This window comes from Ooceraea biroi, chromosome 11, assembly GCF_003672135.1.
Source record: "Ooceraea biroi isolate clonal line C1 chromosome 11, Obir_v5.4, whole genome shotgun sequence".
In the NCBI taxonomy this organism is placed as follows: Eukaryota; Metazoa; Arthropoda; class Insecta; order Hymenoptera; family Formicidae; genus Ooceraea; species Ooceraea biroi.
Genome location: NC_039516.1, coordinates 533,786 through 551,392, shown reverse-complemented (window position 1 = coordinate 551,392; position 17,607 = coordinate 533,786). Strand labels below are relative to the sequence as shown.

The window sequence follows — 17,607 nt, the reverse complement described above, 5'->3', positions numbered from 1 at the left end:
CAAAAGTATTAGAAACGATAGCTTTAATCACTTGTTTGAGATGTATTGTAACAATATTGATATTGATATTGATGGGATATTGTGGAACCTATTCTAAGTATGCATCTCGCGACTATACCTATTTATTACTCTTCTCGATACGATCATGATCCGTTGACTGTAGATATTGAGACAAAGATACTTGTCACCAGCCTTTCAGTCAAGCTCCTGAAGCAGCGTAGAATGTATATCGACTTATATTATTGCATACATAGGTATCGTCAAACGTGGACATGCAGTGACAGCTACATACCTTGCAGAAGGAATCCTTTCATCCGAGGATAATTAGATTTCCGACACTTAAAGTCGATTCAGATTAAGGTTTTATTAGTTTCATTAATTGCAGAACGTTGCGTAATCAAACGCTTAAATCTGGTGCGGCGGATGCGATATTATTTATGTTACGACGTATATCAATATGTTCAATACTCAATATTAGATATTAGATGTTTTTAGATTACTCGTGGTAATTAAATTAAATTATTAATTAAATCAGTCTACAAACACCAGATTCTATTAAGTATTTGAAATATCGCATATACCCAGATAGCACAAGATATTCCTATGAATGTTTTAAGAATATTTGGAATATTCCATAAGTCATTCTTATATATTTATCTTATGTTCGTAGGACATTCGAATGGCACTATTATAAATCTTTTTTGAATGTGAGTAGAATAATCTATCGAATATTCTGTATAATAACTATGCATATTTATAGAATATTCAATAAATATTCTAGGAACATCCCGGTAAAAAATTTTTTATATATAATCAGACAAAACTGGTTATACAAAATTATATATCATTTTTGTCCATGTATAAATAGATATGCTTATATACAGGGTGTTCCAAAAACATACCGACAAACTTCAGGGGGTTATAGGAGACACCAAAACACGCAACTTTTATTAATATAACGATACCCGAAAATGAGCCGTTTTTGCAGGAGAGTAAATTATTTGGATTTACAACAAATGCTCAAAATGTCGGCCATTTTCTTCTATACACAAATGACGATGAATAGAAGCAAATGTGCTATAATGATGTTGACGACGATTTGGATTTCTCTCTGTCGAAGAATGATATGAGAATGTTTATCATTGATAGTAAACGCAACTATTCCCGAAATCGCTCGGTTGAACGATTTTTGTTAATAACCACGGTGAGTATCCACTTACGAGGTACGCTTACAAGACATTGACAACGATCTCTCATTTGATTGATTACCTCAGTATCGTTAGTGTCTGTTACGATAATACGAAATTCGTCTTCAAAATGAACAATAATTTTTCTTTTGAAGAGCTAGCTGACATGCATCTTATTTATGTCGAAGCGAGATGTAATGGAAGAGAAGCTGCACACTTGTACGAAGAAAGATATCAAATCGTCGTCAACCTCATCATAGCACATTTGCTTCTATTCATCGTCGCCTTCGAGAAAGTGGTAACCTAAAGCGCAGTGGTGGTGCTGGTCGTCCAAGAACAACACGTACGATAGCGTTCGAAGAAGTCCTAAACCGCGTAGAAGAAGAACGTTCCACAAGTGTTCGCGCAATTTCACATAATATGAGGGCTTCCACGACAACAGTATGGCGTGTTATGCATGAACAACTTCTTCATCCCCCTACCATATTCAAAGAGTACAAGGTTTGAATCCTGGAGACTACCCTAATCGGATCGCTTTCTGTCAATGATTTTTGAGTCGCAATTTGATCCAGCCTAACTTCGGAAGAATTGTGTTGTTCTCGGATGAAGCATGCTTTACTCGGGATGGTGTTTTCAACAGTTGCAACAGCCATATCTGGGATGATAAAAATCCTCATGCTGTCGCTTTTACAAGACACCAGCAGCAATTTTCCGTCAATATTTGGGTTGGTATTGTGGGGGAGAATTTGATAGTATACTTGCTGCCACCTCGTTTGAATGCTCACATTTATCTCCAATTCATACAAAATATTATATTTTACTAGGACTTTTACAAAATATCCCTTTGGATATAAGACGAGACATGTGGTTTCAACATGACGGAGCACCTACACACTTCAGTTTGAACGTACGCCAGTATATGGATCAGCGTTTTCTGAACAGATGGATTGGAAGAGGAGGTCCCGTAGCTTGGCCTGCGCGATCTTCTGATCTTAATCCCCTTGACTTTTTCCTTTGGGGTTTTGTGAAGTCTCTGGTATACGAGACTCCTGTACTTGGAGAGGAAGATCTTCTCGCAAGAGTCATGGCCGCTTGCGAACATGTGCAAACTATTCCCGGGATATTCCATAGGATCCGTGAATCCATGAACCGACGATGCCATCTGTGTATAGAAGAAAATGGCCAACATTTTGAGCATTTGTTATAAATCCAAATAATTTACTCTCCTGCAAAAACGGCTCATTTTCGGGTATCGGTATATTAATAAAAGTTGCTTGTTTTGGTGTCCTCTATAACCCTCTAAAGTTTGTCGGTATGTTTTTGGAACACCCTGTATAAATGAATATGATATACAGGGTGTTAAATTTCAAACGTAACAGGTGAAATATCTCGTAAACAATGCATTTTAGAAAAAAATGTTTCCTACAAAAGTTATAGGGTTTCGGAGGGAACATAACATAGTAATATTCATATAACCTTGGGCGGCACCTCCAAGGTCAAGTGGAGGTGAGAATGAATTTTTTAAAAGGAAACCCATATTTTTTATTATTACATCTTTTTCTACTAATTAATTTGAACAACTTATGTCTAAAGCATTTTTTTATTTACCTAATATTTTTTAAGATATTCAAGAAAAACTTGATAACTCTTTCAACATTCAGTTTACGATATTGAAGATTAAATGACGGAACGAAAGGACTCAGAAAAGAAAAAATAAAATAATTAATGAAGCAAATAAGAAATAGACTTTATTAATAAATCTTCATTCAAAAATGAAAGAATTTGTTGACTTCGTTACTTTTTCTAAAACTTCTTTTTGCAAAAATTCTTTCATTTTTGAATTAAGATTTATTAATAAAGTCTATTTCTTATTTGCTTCATTAATTATTTTATTTTTTCTTTTCTGAGTCCTTTCGTTCCGTCATTTAATCTTCAATATCGTAAACTGAATGTTGAAAGAGTTATCAAGTTTTTCTTGAATATCTTAAAAAATATTAGGTAAATAAAAAAATGCTTTAGACATAAGTTGTTCAAATTAATTAGTAGAAAAAGATATAATAATAAAAAATATGGATTTCCATTTAAAAAATTCATTCTCACCTCCACTTGACCTTGGAGACGCCGCCCAAGGTTATATGAATATTATTGTTATGTTCCCTCCGAAACCCTACAACTTTTGTAGGAAACATTTTTTTCTAAAATGCATTGTTTACGAGATATTCCACCTGTTACGTTTGAAATTTAACACCCTGTATATATATTTGTATATTATTAAAGATATGTAAGTAGTAAAATATATTATTTGTTATAATCTGAAGTCCGAAGTTTTCGAACTTCAAATTGCTTGCGTGCGTGAACTACATGGACATCCATGGGAGTCTCTGTGCCGCAAGCGTAAAAATTCTCAAACAAATTAATATGCCAAGGCGTGTATACTAACTTTATTATATAACTGTCAGGCTAAATCTTAACGTCGAGTAAGAATGTGGCGGTCTTAAACCGACTTTCTTTTACCTTTTAGTTTATGGTTGATTTTACGAACGCTTTCGCGCCATGTTGTTGCGCGCGCAGTTGTTAGTTTAGTTATTAAGCAGTTAGTATTTTGTAGTACATACACAGAAGTGTTAACCCTTTTCGTGCGTTGTTTGTTATAAGACATTAACATTATAATAAAGTATTTTTGTGTTCGTTCGTGATCATACGAGTCGTGATTATATCCCGTGCAACCTATACGTCCAACAGAACATACATGTGACGCGCATTTGCCACATTGGTGACCCCGACGTGATCGGACAAGGAAAAACGACGCCATTACGAACGGTGATACGACGCAATCCCGAACGGTGATACGACGCGATCGCGAATACGATACGACGTGCACGCGGACAACGGCCAACGTGTCACGAAGCGGCCACAGTGATCGCGAACAAAACCCGCAGTGACCTTGAACGGTAGCAGACGTGACCTCGCACAACGGTCGACTTGGTCCCGCTAACGATACGTGATACACTTCACGATGTCGGTCTCACGCTCACCTCCTCATCAGCAAGGACAACAGTCCACGAGTGCCGGGTCAAATACAAGTGATTTCGATCCTGCTCAGCCACCGATGCGCACTCAGGACGACAATCACCCACCTGTAGAAGCCAGCATAGCTGCAGTATCAATCAAGTTACCACCTTTTTGGAAGAACGATCCCGAATTGTGGCTTATTCAAGTCGACGCACAATTCAGCACACGCGGAATACGACAAGACAACACCAAGTACTATCATCTCATTACAGCATTGGATGTGGACACATTGCAACAGGTCTCTAATGTCGTTCGCACACCACCTGAGCATGATAAGTACTCAAATCTTAAAACACATCTCATTACTCGTTTCACGGAATCCAAAGAGCGACAACTACATCGTCTGCTTACAGATCTTGAGCTCGGTGACAAAAAGCCTAGTCAATTATTACGCGAGATGAGAACCCTGGCGGGAGAAACTGTTCCTGATGATCTACTACGCTCGCTGTGGATCAAACGCATGCCAGCAAATGTGCGATGCATCCTGTCAGCCAGCCCGTCACTTGATCTCACAGTTCTAGCAGATCTTGCTGACCGTATCCTCGAAACCAGCTCTGCGTCATACGTGATGGCTATGGGCGCTACTCCTGAAACACCTAGTGTCAACTCTGTCCACACCGATACAATAAACGACAGATTGCTAAGTGTCGAGAAGCAGATCGCAGACTTAGTGAAATCCTTCAAGAAACTCGGACCGAAGGGACATCCGTCAGCGCGGCGCAGATCACGTTCTGGATCTCGCTCAAAAGCTCTGGCAATTGCAAACCAGTGCTACTATCACCAGACCTTTGGCGCAGCAGCAAAGAAATGCACACAACCGTGCAGTTTCAAACAACCGACCGATTCGGAAAACTAACCGAGCTGTCACCAGTGCAGGCGGTGAGTGGCAGCAGCTACCATGACCTCAACGGAGAAACTCGTCTGCATATTTTCGACCGATCAACACATCTTAAGTTTTTGGTGGATACCGGTTCAGTGGTTTCCGTGGTGCCACGCGCGTTAATTAAACATAGTCTCAAGCCCGCTCCACTCAAATTATACGCTGCCAACTCTACGGAGATACAAACTTTTGGCGATAAAGTTTTCAACATCGATATTGGCCTCCGACGTTCCTTTAAATGGCCATGTTTGATCGCACAAGTGAAATCGCCTATCATCGGAGCAGATTTCCTTGCTCATTTCGGACTACTGTTAGATTTGAAGCATCGCAGACTCATCGATCCGCTCACTTCACGCACATCCACTGGCGACCTGGTTACAACGTCCATCTTTGGCATCTCCACGGTCGACACACGCAATTGTTACACGGACGTGCTTAATCAATTCATTGACATCACAAAACCTTTACGCAAGGCAAGTTTTTCGGCTCATTGCACCACTTCTCATCGCATCATTACCAGTGGCACACCCATTGCAGAACGACCTCGCAAACTGGCAGGTGAGAAATTGCTAGCCGCTCGAACGGAAATTGATTATCTGCTGGACCAAGGCATCCTTCGACCATCCAGTAGTCCCTGGGCCAGTCCAATTCACCTGGTGAAGAAGGCGACTGGTGGTTGGCGTACGTGCGGCGATTACCGCAAGCTTAATGCATGTACATTACCAGATCGGTACTCACCACCATTAATCCAGGATTTATTTCCACGGCTACACGGCAAAACAGTCTTCACAACAATAGACTTAGAACGTGCTTATCACCAGATTCCCATGGCGGAAGAAGACATCGAGAAAACAGCAATCATCACTCCTTTTGGTTTGTACGAATATTTAGTCATGCCATTCGGATTACGCAACGCTACACAAACTTTCCAAAGATACCTCGATTCAATTCTCCGCGATCTCGATTTTGCATTCGGCTACGTCGATGACATAATAATCATGTCTGACTCTGAGGAACAACACAAGAACCACCTCCGCATCATCCTTCAACGGTTGCAACAGCACCACCTCATCATTAATGTCAGCAAGTGCAAGTTCGGACAATCTGAGATCACTTACCTCGGATATCGCATCAATCAACATGGTTATCAACCAATGCCAGAACGTGTTCAAGCTCTTTTGGATTATCCAAGACCGAAGACCATCGACGAACTCCGACGGTTCTTAGGCAAAATCAATTACTATCGACAGTGCATTCCACACGCCGCACACATGCAAGCACCCTTGAATGATTTCCTCAAGGACTCTCGAAAGAAAGACAAACGCAAGGTTCCGTGGACACCACAGGCCGATACAGCATTCAATGATTGCAAACAGAGTATTGCCCATTTGACTCTCGCAACATTCCTTTCACCTTCAGCACCATTGGCTCTCACGACCGATGCGTCAGACACTGCAATTGGGGCGGCACTCGAACAATTCGAAGATGAAGTTTGGAAACCCATCGGTTTCTTTTCTCGCAAACTCAGCCTTACAGAGAAGAATTACAGCACTTACGACAGGGAGCTCTTAGGCATATTTGCAGCCATCAAATTTTTCCAACATCTGTTAGACGGTCGACAATTCGTCATCAAGACAGATCACAAGCCTCTCGTGTACGCTTTTAACCAACGGTTGGATAAGGCATCGCCTAGACAACTTCGTTATCTCGATTACATCTCGCAGTTTTCAACCGAGATTATTTACGTAAAAGGGGAAGACAACGTCGTCGCCGACGCTCTTTCCAGAATCAACGCAATCAACATACCATCTTTGCTTTCCTCTGCACAAATTCATCAAGCACAAGTCGAAGACGAAGAACTTCAAGAACTCGCAGACAACGACACGTCACTCAAACTTCAACGCCTTACGATAGAAGGATCTCCACTATATTGCAACATCGCTTCCAACGTAGTGAGACCATACCTACCTCAAAGTCTTCGTCGACAAGCTTTTGACATTATTCACGGTTTGTCACATCCCAGCGGTCGCGAAACTTGTCGCACGCTTCGGGAAAAATACATTTGGCCTGGTATCAAGAAAGATGCATTATTATGGGCTCGTCAATGCATTGCCTGCCAGCGCGCCAAAATTCAACGGCACAACAAGTTTATCCCGCAGAAGATCAACGTTCCGGATAATCGCTTTAACCATGTCCATCTCGACATCATCGTCCTCCCAGAAGTCAAGGGATTCAAATATTGTTTAACGATGATTGATCGCTTTTCCAGATGGCCCGTCGCCGTTCCGCTCAAAGACATGACAGCCGACACCATTACCTCTGCATTTTACACGCACTGGATTTGTCATTACGGCACTCCTCTCACTATAACAACAGATCAAGGATCTCAATTCGAGTCCTTATTATTTTCTGCACTCACGAAATTAATCGGAGCTCGCAGAATTCGCACATCGCCCTATCATCCATCATCGAATGGTTTAGTGGAACGATGGCATCGCAGTCTTAAAACCGCACTCATGTGCAGCCCGCACATTTCTTGGACGGAACTTTTACCTACCGTCATGCTCGGGTTGAGGACATGCTACAAAGAGGATCTTAAGGCATCCGCTGCTGAATTAATCTACGGCACTACTTTACGTATTCCAGGCGAATTTTTCGTCACTCAAGAAGCACCGGCAGATCCACAAATCTTTGTCGAAAAACATCGCGAATATATTCGCGGCTTACGACCGACTCCAACGGCTCATCATACCAAATCACGCATGTTTTTGTTACAAAATTTATACGATTGCTCTCATGTGTTTCTTCGCAACGATGCCGTTAAGCAACCATTGGAACCTCCATACACCGGACCACATGCAGTCATCAACAGACCCACTGATCGTCTTTTTACCATAAACGTAGATGGAGCAGAAAAAACTATTTCCGTGGAACGATTGAAACCAGCGTACATTTGCAAGGCGGATTCATCCGAGACAACGCCATCTTCAGACGCACCTGATGAGCAACCACATCCTAGAAGTTCCACGATGGACCCACCCCTAAAGACTTATTCCAAACGAGTTCATTTTTCTTAAATTTTATTTTTCTAAGAAGGGGGGTACTGTGGCGGTCTTAAACCGACTTTCTTTTACCTTTTAGTTTATGGTTGATTTTACGAACGCTTTCGCGCCATGTTGTTGCGCGCGCAGTTGTTAGTTTAGTTATTAAGCAGTTAGTATTTTGTAGTACATACACAGAAGTGTTAACCCTTTTCGTGCGTTGTTTGTTATAAGACATTAACATTATAATAAAGTATTTTTGTGTTCGTTCGTGATCATACGAGTCGTGATTATATCCCGTGCAACCTATACGTCCAACAGAACATACATGTGACGCGCATTTGCCACAAGAACTCGACGCGTGCACCACATAGCGGTGCGGAGCGAAAACACATCCCAGTTAGCAGGGACAGCCTCATTTGCGCACAGTACAATTGGACACGTTGCAAATGGACACCGTGATATTGGACACATAAGGTTGCGCACCGTTCGATTGGACACATTACTTTTGCGCACAGTGCGTTTGGACACATAGTTTTAGCGCACTGGTCGATTGGACACCGTTGCTTTTGGACACATCATATACTTTTGCATAATTTTGAATAAATATACACATTTATATAATAGATTTATGAAACTGAATATTGTTATTAATTTTATTTTGCAAATAAACGTTTGTAATATTACACAGTTCTTTCGCGCACAGTTCTTTCACGCACGTATCTTTCTCACACAGTTCTTTCGCGCACGTATCTTTCGCGCACAGTTCTTTCGCACACGGTTCTTTCGCGCACAATGCGATCAAGCGCATATACCTCTTGTCTGATAAAGTTACTACGCTCCAAATTGTTACAACCGCGATCTCTCGCTGACAGAAATTAGAAATGTCGCACACACTATCGAGGTCCACAGGGTTGGTTAGAGTTAGATTAAGTGTTAATTAATCTGTATGTATTACAAAAAAGTTAATTACACTTAATCTAACTCTAACTAACCCTGTGAACCTCGATTCCATATTATATCGAGGTCCACAGGATTGGTTAGAGTTAGATTAAGTGTGATTAACTTTTTTGTAATACATACAGATTAATTAACACTTAATCTAACTCTAACCAACCCTGTGGACCTCGATAGTGTGTGCGACATTTCTAATTTCTGTCAGCGAGAGATCGCGGTTGTAACAATTTGGAGCGTAGTAACTTTATCAGACAAGAGGTATATGCGCTTGATCGCATTGTGCGCGAAAGAACCGTGTGCGAAAGAACTGTGCGCGAAAGATACGTGCGCGAAAGAACTGTGTGAGAAAGATACGTGCGTGAAAGAACTGTGCGCGAAAGAACTGTGTAATATTACAAACGTTTATTTGCAAAATAAAATTAATAACAATATTCAGTTTCATAAATCTATTACATAAATGTGTATATTTATTCAAAATTATGCAAAAGTATATGATGTGTCCAAAAGCAACGGTGTCCAATCGACCGGTGCGCTAAAACTATGTGTCCAAACGCACTGTGCGCAAAAGTAATGTGTCCAATCGAACGGTGCGCAACCTTATGTGTCCAATATCACGGTGTCCATTTGCAACGTGTCCAATTGTACTGTACGCAAATGAAGGCTTCTCAGTCAGCATCGTTGAGAACATGAGTTCTTTAAGTTGTCATTCTAAGAGACATCTTTGAAACGAGCTCTTTATGTTGTCTATTTGTAGAGATGTCTAATAAGAGAACTCGCAATGTTATCCTTAGAAAGAAATATAAAAGATGTCATGGAAACGAGATCATAATGTGTTCTCAGTATAGTCGATAACCTCGGTCATTCCGAAGGGGACAGTCGTCAGGTGCACAACGATTGTCCCGAGTTTCTTTTTTCAATTTGTTATTTAACTTGTTATTTCGTATTTCATTCACTTTTGCAATTGGCCGTATCGAACCTGAAAGGGATCGGGTGCCATTAAACACTACGAAGAAGAAGAAGAAGATAACCTCGGTATATTAGCTAGATTTGATAACCTGCAAAACTGTTATTGTTATTGTCAGAATGTCTTTCCGCAAAGATTTTAAAAGCCTGTCAGCAAGTCAAAAAAACAGAAGACTCCGTAAAGTTTGTGAGTTGCATAATTGCATGCAACTCAAAGTGAAAATATTGAAGTTGCTCAAAGTGAAGTTGCTCAAAGTGAAAATATTAAAAATAACCTATGTGCAAGCACATCCACAAACACAAATCAGAATCGGCAAGAAAAATATAATGTGTGTTCCAATGTTATTGATTCTGATATGGAATCATCAGAGTCGGATAGTGATAATGGAGAAAATTGTGATGTAAATATTCTAAGACGCCAGGAAAGTATTAACTTTAACGAGCAATTAAGTCAATGGATATATGAAACAACATTATTAATATTAAACATTTTTTTCAGGAACAGTCATCGCTATAAAGGATACAAATATTTCATCACATGCTATTCAGACTGTGATAAAAAGTTGGTTGCAACACGCTGATGACAGAATAAATCAAGCTGCAAAACGGCATGAGAAAGAAAAATAACATGTTCTAAAACTTATTATGAACGTTTAAAAAATATTTTCATAGTTCTCTATTGCAGTAAATACTATAATATGTTTGTAATGTAAATTGCAAAAGTTTTCGTTTCAGAAAAAGCAAAAGGTTTCATTTTTCTCATATTACAATATACTCAATTGTTTTTCGTATAGAGAACTAAACCTTTATATTCAGACTGTGAGAACATAGTGCAAAAAAGAAACCAAATAACTTTTTGATTCTAAACTGTTTTTATATTTTAATGTTATTGCGCTATATATGATACATTCTTTTTATACACAATGTTAATACGTACATTAGAAACATAGGTTTCTTTCAGATATATTGCATAAGTGTTTTTTATTTTTAAGAAAAAATAAATAATTATACGTTATATCCTACACTTATTTTATAGAAAATATTCCACAGAAATAATTAATAACAGCTAGGGCAGCGATCACTTAACTGTTCCGCTAAAGAAGAAACGCGAAAAGTGTCATTGATAAATTCCATATATATCAATGAAACTTATCACGTTTCCTCTCTAAGAGAACGGTTAAGTGATCGCTGCCCTAGCTGTTATTAATAACATTATTTCGGTCACTGTTCACCTCCTAATATAAAGGCTTTTGTGACATCTATTAGATGTCACTTTGAAGAGCTCTTTGCGACATCATTTCTATGATGTCTTCATTTCCTCTAAAATCGACGCATTGGGCAACATTATGATATCATTATGATATCTTTTTGATGGTATTGTAAGACATCCTACTCTCAAATATGACCTCTTTAAGAACTCATTATGTTACCGTTTTGCTGGCTGGGATATTCCTAGTTTATATAGAATCATATACAATTATATATAAATGCATCTGAATCATACTTGTGTTTATGTATATTTATACATGATGCAAGGCTTATATATAATTATATATTAGACAAATACAGATCCATATATAATTATATATAAAACATTGTAACATTATACACAATGTGCAATACATAACTCAGGCGAAAATAAGAAGTTTTATGAACGTTTGTTTGGCGTTTACATGAGCGTTTGCGAGAGTTTTTTGAGAGTTTAAAAACAGTCAGTAAAGAGTTCGTAGAGCGGAAATTGCAACACTACAGCGTTCAGAAAGCGTTTGTATACAGAGTATTTTGAGAGTTTTGAGAGCGTTTACTTGATGTTTGACGTTAAGCGTTTATTGAAAATTCTTTAAACGTTTATAGATCCTGTATTAAGCGTTTGCTCTCATCATTGGAAACTGCATGCAGCCCTTCCCTAGTAGCACAACTTTATTGGAGCAATATTGGTTAACAATATAAATCCAAGTTTTTATATTGGACATAGATTAATTTCCTATATTGGTCCAATATTGTAGAGTAATCTGTTTTTTAGTCAATATTTAATGACTTCAAATTGCTTACGGCGTGCGTGGACGCTGTCCATGGGAACCTCTGTGCCGCAAGTGTAAAAAGTGTCAGAAAAATTAATATTATCATGCCAAGGCGCGTATATTAACTTATATAACTCTCAGGCTAAATTTTAACGTCGAGTAAGAACTCGACATGTGCACCACCTAGCGGGCATTTGATTTTATCGTTAGAAACGGCGTAAAGAACGTTTGCTGTGGATTTGGAACGGTTGTGTTACGGAATGAGGAAAAGCGTTTCTTGAGTGTCTCCAAGCCGTTTGTGTTAACGTCCTACAAAATGTTCACTGCGCCTTTACAATTTGCCATTGATAAAGCTTTTGTTGAACGGAGGGAAAACGCTTATTTTACGGCGTTTGTTAAACGTTTGAAAAGTCTGACAGCAAACTCTCTGCATGAAGGTGTATCAGCATTTACTGAGCGTTCTCTCAAAAGCGTTGCCTTAGCATTATAGAACTTTCATGAAACGTTATATACAGCATTTTATAAGCGTTCTGAAAGCGTTTAATCCCAATAGCGTTATATAAGCATTCTTATAACGGTTGAAAGCGTATAAACTCTCAAAAAACTCTCATCAAACGGTTGTTAACGCTTTATAAAGCTTCTTATTTTCGTCAGGGAAACTCGATGAATATTCTAAAATCGTTCTGAACGAATATTCTAAAAACGTTCACGAAGAATATTCTATAAACATTCTTCTTTATTATGAATATACGATATCTAATTGTAACATTCTACGTATCATTATAGACTATTTAATTCGAATATTCTGAAGAAGAACATTTGCACTCCATAAGAATATTCATAGAACTATGTGTGCTATCTGGGTACTACAGCGAATAGAAATACGCGTTAAGTTAAGATTTTTATAAGTTTACGATTTTTAGATGCATATAGGATTTCAAGAATTCTCGCGATCACTGATAGGTAATAGTACTCAACGTTTGCGCTTTTATTGCAAGAATTTTCTTTTCTTATCAGCAGTTCAGTTCATGTATGTACAAATAGAAGAAAAACCGGAAATTGCCAAATGTGCCTCCCCTGCGCATAACATATTCGGCGAAAACTGACGATCGGTTTCTTTTTACAGTCATCAAGATTACTTCTAAATAGTCTTTGTTTGCTTATGTTTGTCTATAGTTATTGGAAGACCGATCTATGAAATTCCAAACCTTGTCAGCAGTCGGAAAAAGTAAAAGTAAATTTGAATGTTTCTCGTGACAGAATCGATTGTATTTCCCTACATCGATCGTTATCAATCTTATCTTTCTTGTACACAAAGTACTTTTGTATACAAACATAATATTTTTAACGTTATAAATGTTCTAACGTTTTATAGTGTATTTCTAGTCATGCCAAGATAAATTTTACTGCGGATTCTAATGAGAAAATATGCTAACGTGAGTCTCAAATTCCCGATATGTCGCATAAATGAACGTATGCATAGTCAGATCATCAATAGCGTTTAGAACAGCGTCATTAATTTGCAATTATTCTATAAAAAATATTCTTCTTTTAACAAAAATAACATAAATATTGTACATGACACATACAATAAATATTGTACATGATTTAAATTCATTTGTTTATAGTCACTTTATATTAAGCTAAACCAAATATTGTAATTTCTATCAATGTGCATATTAATGGGCAACAATTATCTTCGACTGTTTACTAATCTGCGTGAGTCCTAAGCTGTTGCAGAAGTGATAATGTTTCGTATCTCCATTCTGCATCTTCTGCACCACCATGTCCAATGCTGTGCCCTCTAATTTGTTGCGTTTGACGTTATTCCATACTTTTTTAAAAAAGGTACAAAAAAGCGCCAAGTATACGCGCCCGAAGTTCTTCCAAAAAAGAATTCTACACACTCGAAGTTCTTTCAAAAAAGAACTCTACGCGCCCGAAGTTCTTTCAAAAAAGAACTCTACAAAACTAATAATATCAACAAATTGCGCCAACTACAATGGGTATTTATGCAAACCAGGAAATCTATTACTTTTTATTATTACTCTTTGGCCGATATTCATTGTTGATTCTTATTTAAGACCATCTTAAGTACATTCATAAGATATTTGAATTGATACGAATAAATATTTTAATACATATACATATATAAATGTCAATACAAATGTGTTTTTTGAAAATACTTGGCGCTGCTAAACCGAATAAAAAATGCTCAACAAATCGAACCAATATGTTAATTGCCTTATTTTCTTTCTTCCTCTCTTGTAAATGTGTGTGTGTGTGTATTTCTGCGATTGTGTATGTAAGTTAGGTGTATGTGTGTGTGCCCCTCTCTCGTGCGCGCACGCGCGTGTGTGTGAGACATTAGAGTTAAGTATAGAATAAGTGTAATTAACTACATTTGTACATTTCGGCAAGTTGTTGTGTAAATTAGAGTCTAAGCAAATATTGTAATGTTTAGATTATTTAAATACTAAGAGAATTTTTTATTCGGTTTAGCAGCGCCAAGTATTTTCAAAAAACACATTTGTATTGACATTTATATATGTATATGTATTAAAATATTTATTCGTATCAATTCAAATATCTTATGAATGTACTTAAGATGGTCTTAAATAAGAATCAACAATGAATATCGGCCAAAGAGTAATAGTAAAAAGTAATAGATTTCCTGGTTTGCATAAATACCCATTGTAGTTGGCGCAATTTGTTGATATCATTAGTTTTGTAGAGTTCTTTTTTGAAAGAACTTCGGGCGCGTAGAGTTCTTTTTTGAAAGAACTTCGAGTGTGTAGAATTCTTTTTTGAAAGAACTTCGGGCGCGTATACTTGGCGCTTTTTTGTACCTTTTTTAAAAAAGATAATTTTGTTGTGATTTCACACATTTTGTAGTGTGAAGTATTCTTTTTTATACTATATGAGGATTTGCATAACACGAAACATTAACTGTATTTTGTAAACCATGTAAACCCCAAGCAATATTTTGCCGTGATATTTGATTTTGACAATTCTCTTGAAGCAATTACTTTTGACAATTCCCATGGAACATCTTTCACTTTACGATAGCGTTCTTTTGTAACAATAATTTACAATGAGATTTTAAGGCATAAAACTGAAAATTTAGGCTCGATTGCACCTTTGTGTTTTTATAAAGGGCACATAAAAGAGACGAAGAGTGAATTAAGAGTGAATATTTTCAATTATAAGCTTTATAATAAATATTTTAAATATTTTACTATTTTAATTTTTTAATTATATCGATATCTTAACAAATGGCAAAGTTAGCTATTTTTTATTTAAACAAATGGTAATAACTTTTAAAAGTTCAACTACAAACGAAACAACTAGAAACGATTCTGAAAAAGACAGCGCAAGAGGATTCGCGATATCTTAACAAACGGCAAAGTTAACTATTTTTTATTTAAACAAATGTTAATAACTTTTGACAATTCAACTACAAACGAAACAACTAGAAACGAGTTTGAAAAAGACAGCGCAAGCGGATTTGCGACATCTTAACAAATGGCAAAGGTAGCTATTTTTCGTTTAAACAAATGTTAATTAATACCTTTTGAACAGTTCAACTACAAACAAAACGAAACTACAAACGATTGTCAAAAAGTCAGCGCAATCAGATTCGCGATATATCTCAATCACACAGATATACCTTTTTTTTTTTAATTGTATAAAAAGAGAGGACCTTGGCATCGCCATCCGGCCAGCGGTTACAATATGTGGACTTAGAGTATCGACCGAAAACTACAGCTAGTCTCGCGCTAAAACTACGACATAGCTGAGATCCCACACGCTCCGCGGCAAGCCCCGGCAATCGTACCAACAAAGCCCGCCGCATGGCACGCAGGATCCCAACCCACCGCCCCCATGAAAAAAGACACTAGATTTCCAACACAGATATACCGACTGCATGAGATCGCTGCTGCCACCTATCGGAGCAAAACTGTACTGTACAAACGACGATGACGACGATAATAATGATGACGTTTCTTAATCGAAAATTTGCCAATTTCAGACTTTGCATCGCAATATCTCCGCTCGTAGGGCACGTAGGAGAAAAATGAAAACACTTTTATCATATAATTCGACCGCAAGCTATCTATTGAGCCTACTTAGAAGTTGATCCTTTCAGCGGTTATTGAGATCTAATAATCTGAGTGTCTGCGAAAGCGTCGCTTCGCGTAAAAGAGTCATGGTGCGGTCTCGCTGCGCGTATACTTGGCGCGAGACACTACCGTGTCTCTTGATTTCATCCACTCGCTCAAACATGGATCAAAATAAATATGAGATGTTTGCAAAAGGTCGTAAGGACACAAATAGATAGCAGCGACTGAGGAATTCCTTCCCCTTAAATTACTGTTTAGATTTGAAGTGTTGGCAGTACTCGATCATACCCGGTCAATGGTTGACAATTCCGAATAAAGTGTCACACTTAACACGATTGAAGATACCCCAGCGCAATTTAAATAGAACTCTGATTCGCGATCGCATTTTGTATTACTATTTTCGAAGTAAAAGTGCTAAAGACACTACAAAACTAAGTTTTCAGGAGTATAGAGTGAATGTTCTGCCCCTTAGTGTCTGCAAATTTTGGTTTAACAAGTTTGAGTTGGGTGTTTATGATCACTCCTTACTTTATGCAACTAGAAGCGAAGTGGAAGTAGTATTGTACAAGGAGAACCCGTCCCAAATACACCAGAAGATCGCAGAGCAGTTTAGACTTTCTCGCCGAACAGTATCGAGACATATGAAAGAATTAATAGAGAACAGGCAGATAGAATGACCAGTTACAACTAGAAGCTGATTGGAAGCACTGCTAGACAGGAAACCGGACCTAACACACGCGGACCTCGCTGAACAGCTTGGAATTACTGAAATAACAGTATCGTATTATTTGAAAGCAAAAAGAGAGAATCAGGAGAAAAAAAGACAAGTTGACCAGGTAATATAAGCTGATGTTTTATTTATCTCGCGAGTGATCTATGTGCGCAACTTTTTACCTTTGTAATTTTAGGTGAATATGGATGTAACGATATCGGACTCGGATACAGACTATAATGAAGACGATAATACTCTCATTGCGGCACGCACGTGACAAAGTGCTCACATCATAAGTATACAGTGAGCGACTGCTTCCTTTTTACTCGGAGATTTGCGGCACTTGTCAGCAACGCTTGAATAACGTAACAAACTGTTAGCGTAATATAACGTTTGTAACATTCGGAAAAGTTAGGAGAATGTACATGTCTCTGCTATTTATTATTAGAAAAGTTTAATTAATGACATATATTTTCTGACAACCTTAACTATCGGTTTCTCAGGATATAGTTCTTCGCAAATGAACGTTTAATCATTAATATGCTTTTAACAATAAAAGTATTAGAAACGATAACTTTAATCACTCGTTTAAGATGTATTGTAATAATGGAATAGTATTAAACCTAATCTAACTATGCAACTCGCGACTA

General features: G+C 37.8%; 2 protein-coding genes and 1 long non-coding RNA gene across 3 annotated transcripts; all 3 read left to right on the top strand.

Annotated features, from left to right (window-relative positions):
- The first annotated feature begins 4,203 nt into the window (after nucleotides 1–4,203).
- Nucleotides 4,204–8,216, top strand: LOC105287455 (transposon Ty3-I Gag-Pol polyprotein). The gene is made up of 2 exons (XM_011353001.2): nucleotides 4,204–4,967; nucleotides 5,009–8,216. Exons 1-2 carry the CDS (start codon nucleotides 4,204–4,206, stop codon nucleotides 8,214–8,216), a joined length of 3,972 nt encoding a protein of 1,323 aa, XP_011351303.2.
- Nucleotides 8,217–9,780: 1,564 nt separating this feature from the next.
- Nucleotides 9,781–11,117, top strand: LOC113562926. The gene is made up of 2 exons (XM_026973721.1): nucleotides 9,781–10,501; nucleotides 10,600–11,117. Exons 1-2 carry the CDS (start codon nucleotides 10,221–10,223, stop codon nucleotides 10,679–10,681), a joined length of 363 nt encoding a protein of 120 aa, XP_026829522.1. The 5' UTR covers nucleotides 9,781–10,220; the 3' UTR covers nucleotides 10,682–11,117.
- A 5,304-nt stretch (nucleotides 11,118–16,421) lies between these two features.
- LOC105282319 lies at nucleotides 16,422–17,597 on the top strand. The gene is made up of 2 exons (XR_894469.2): nucleotides 16,422–17,081; nucleotides 17,154–17,597. It is a non-coding gene; the product is annotated as an uncharacterized LOC105282319 (long non-coding RNA).
- The last annotated feature ends 10 nt before the right edge of the window (nucleotides 17,598–17,607 follow it).

Coding starts and splice junctions, on each gene's coding strand:
- LOC105287455 (XM_011353001.2), top strand. CDS start 4,204: ATGTCGGTCTCACGCTCACCTCCTCATCAGCAAGGACAACAGTCCACG. Junction 4,968..5,008: donor CTCGGACCGAAGGGACATCC/GTCAGCGCGGCG, acceptor CTCGCTCAAAAG/CTCTGGCAATTGCAAACCAG.
- LOC113562926 (XM_026973721.1), top strand. CDS start 10,221: ATGTCTTTCCGCAAAGATTTTAAAAGCCTGTCAGCAAGTCAAAAAAAC. Junction 10,502..10,599: donor ATAATGGAGAAAATTGTGAT/GTAAATATTCTA, acceptor CATTTTTTTCAG/GAACAGTCATCGCTATAAAG.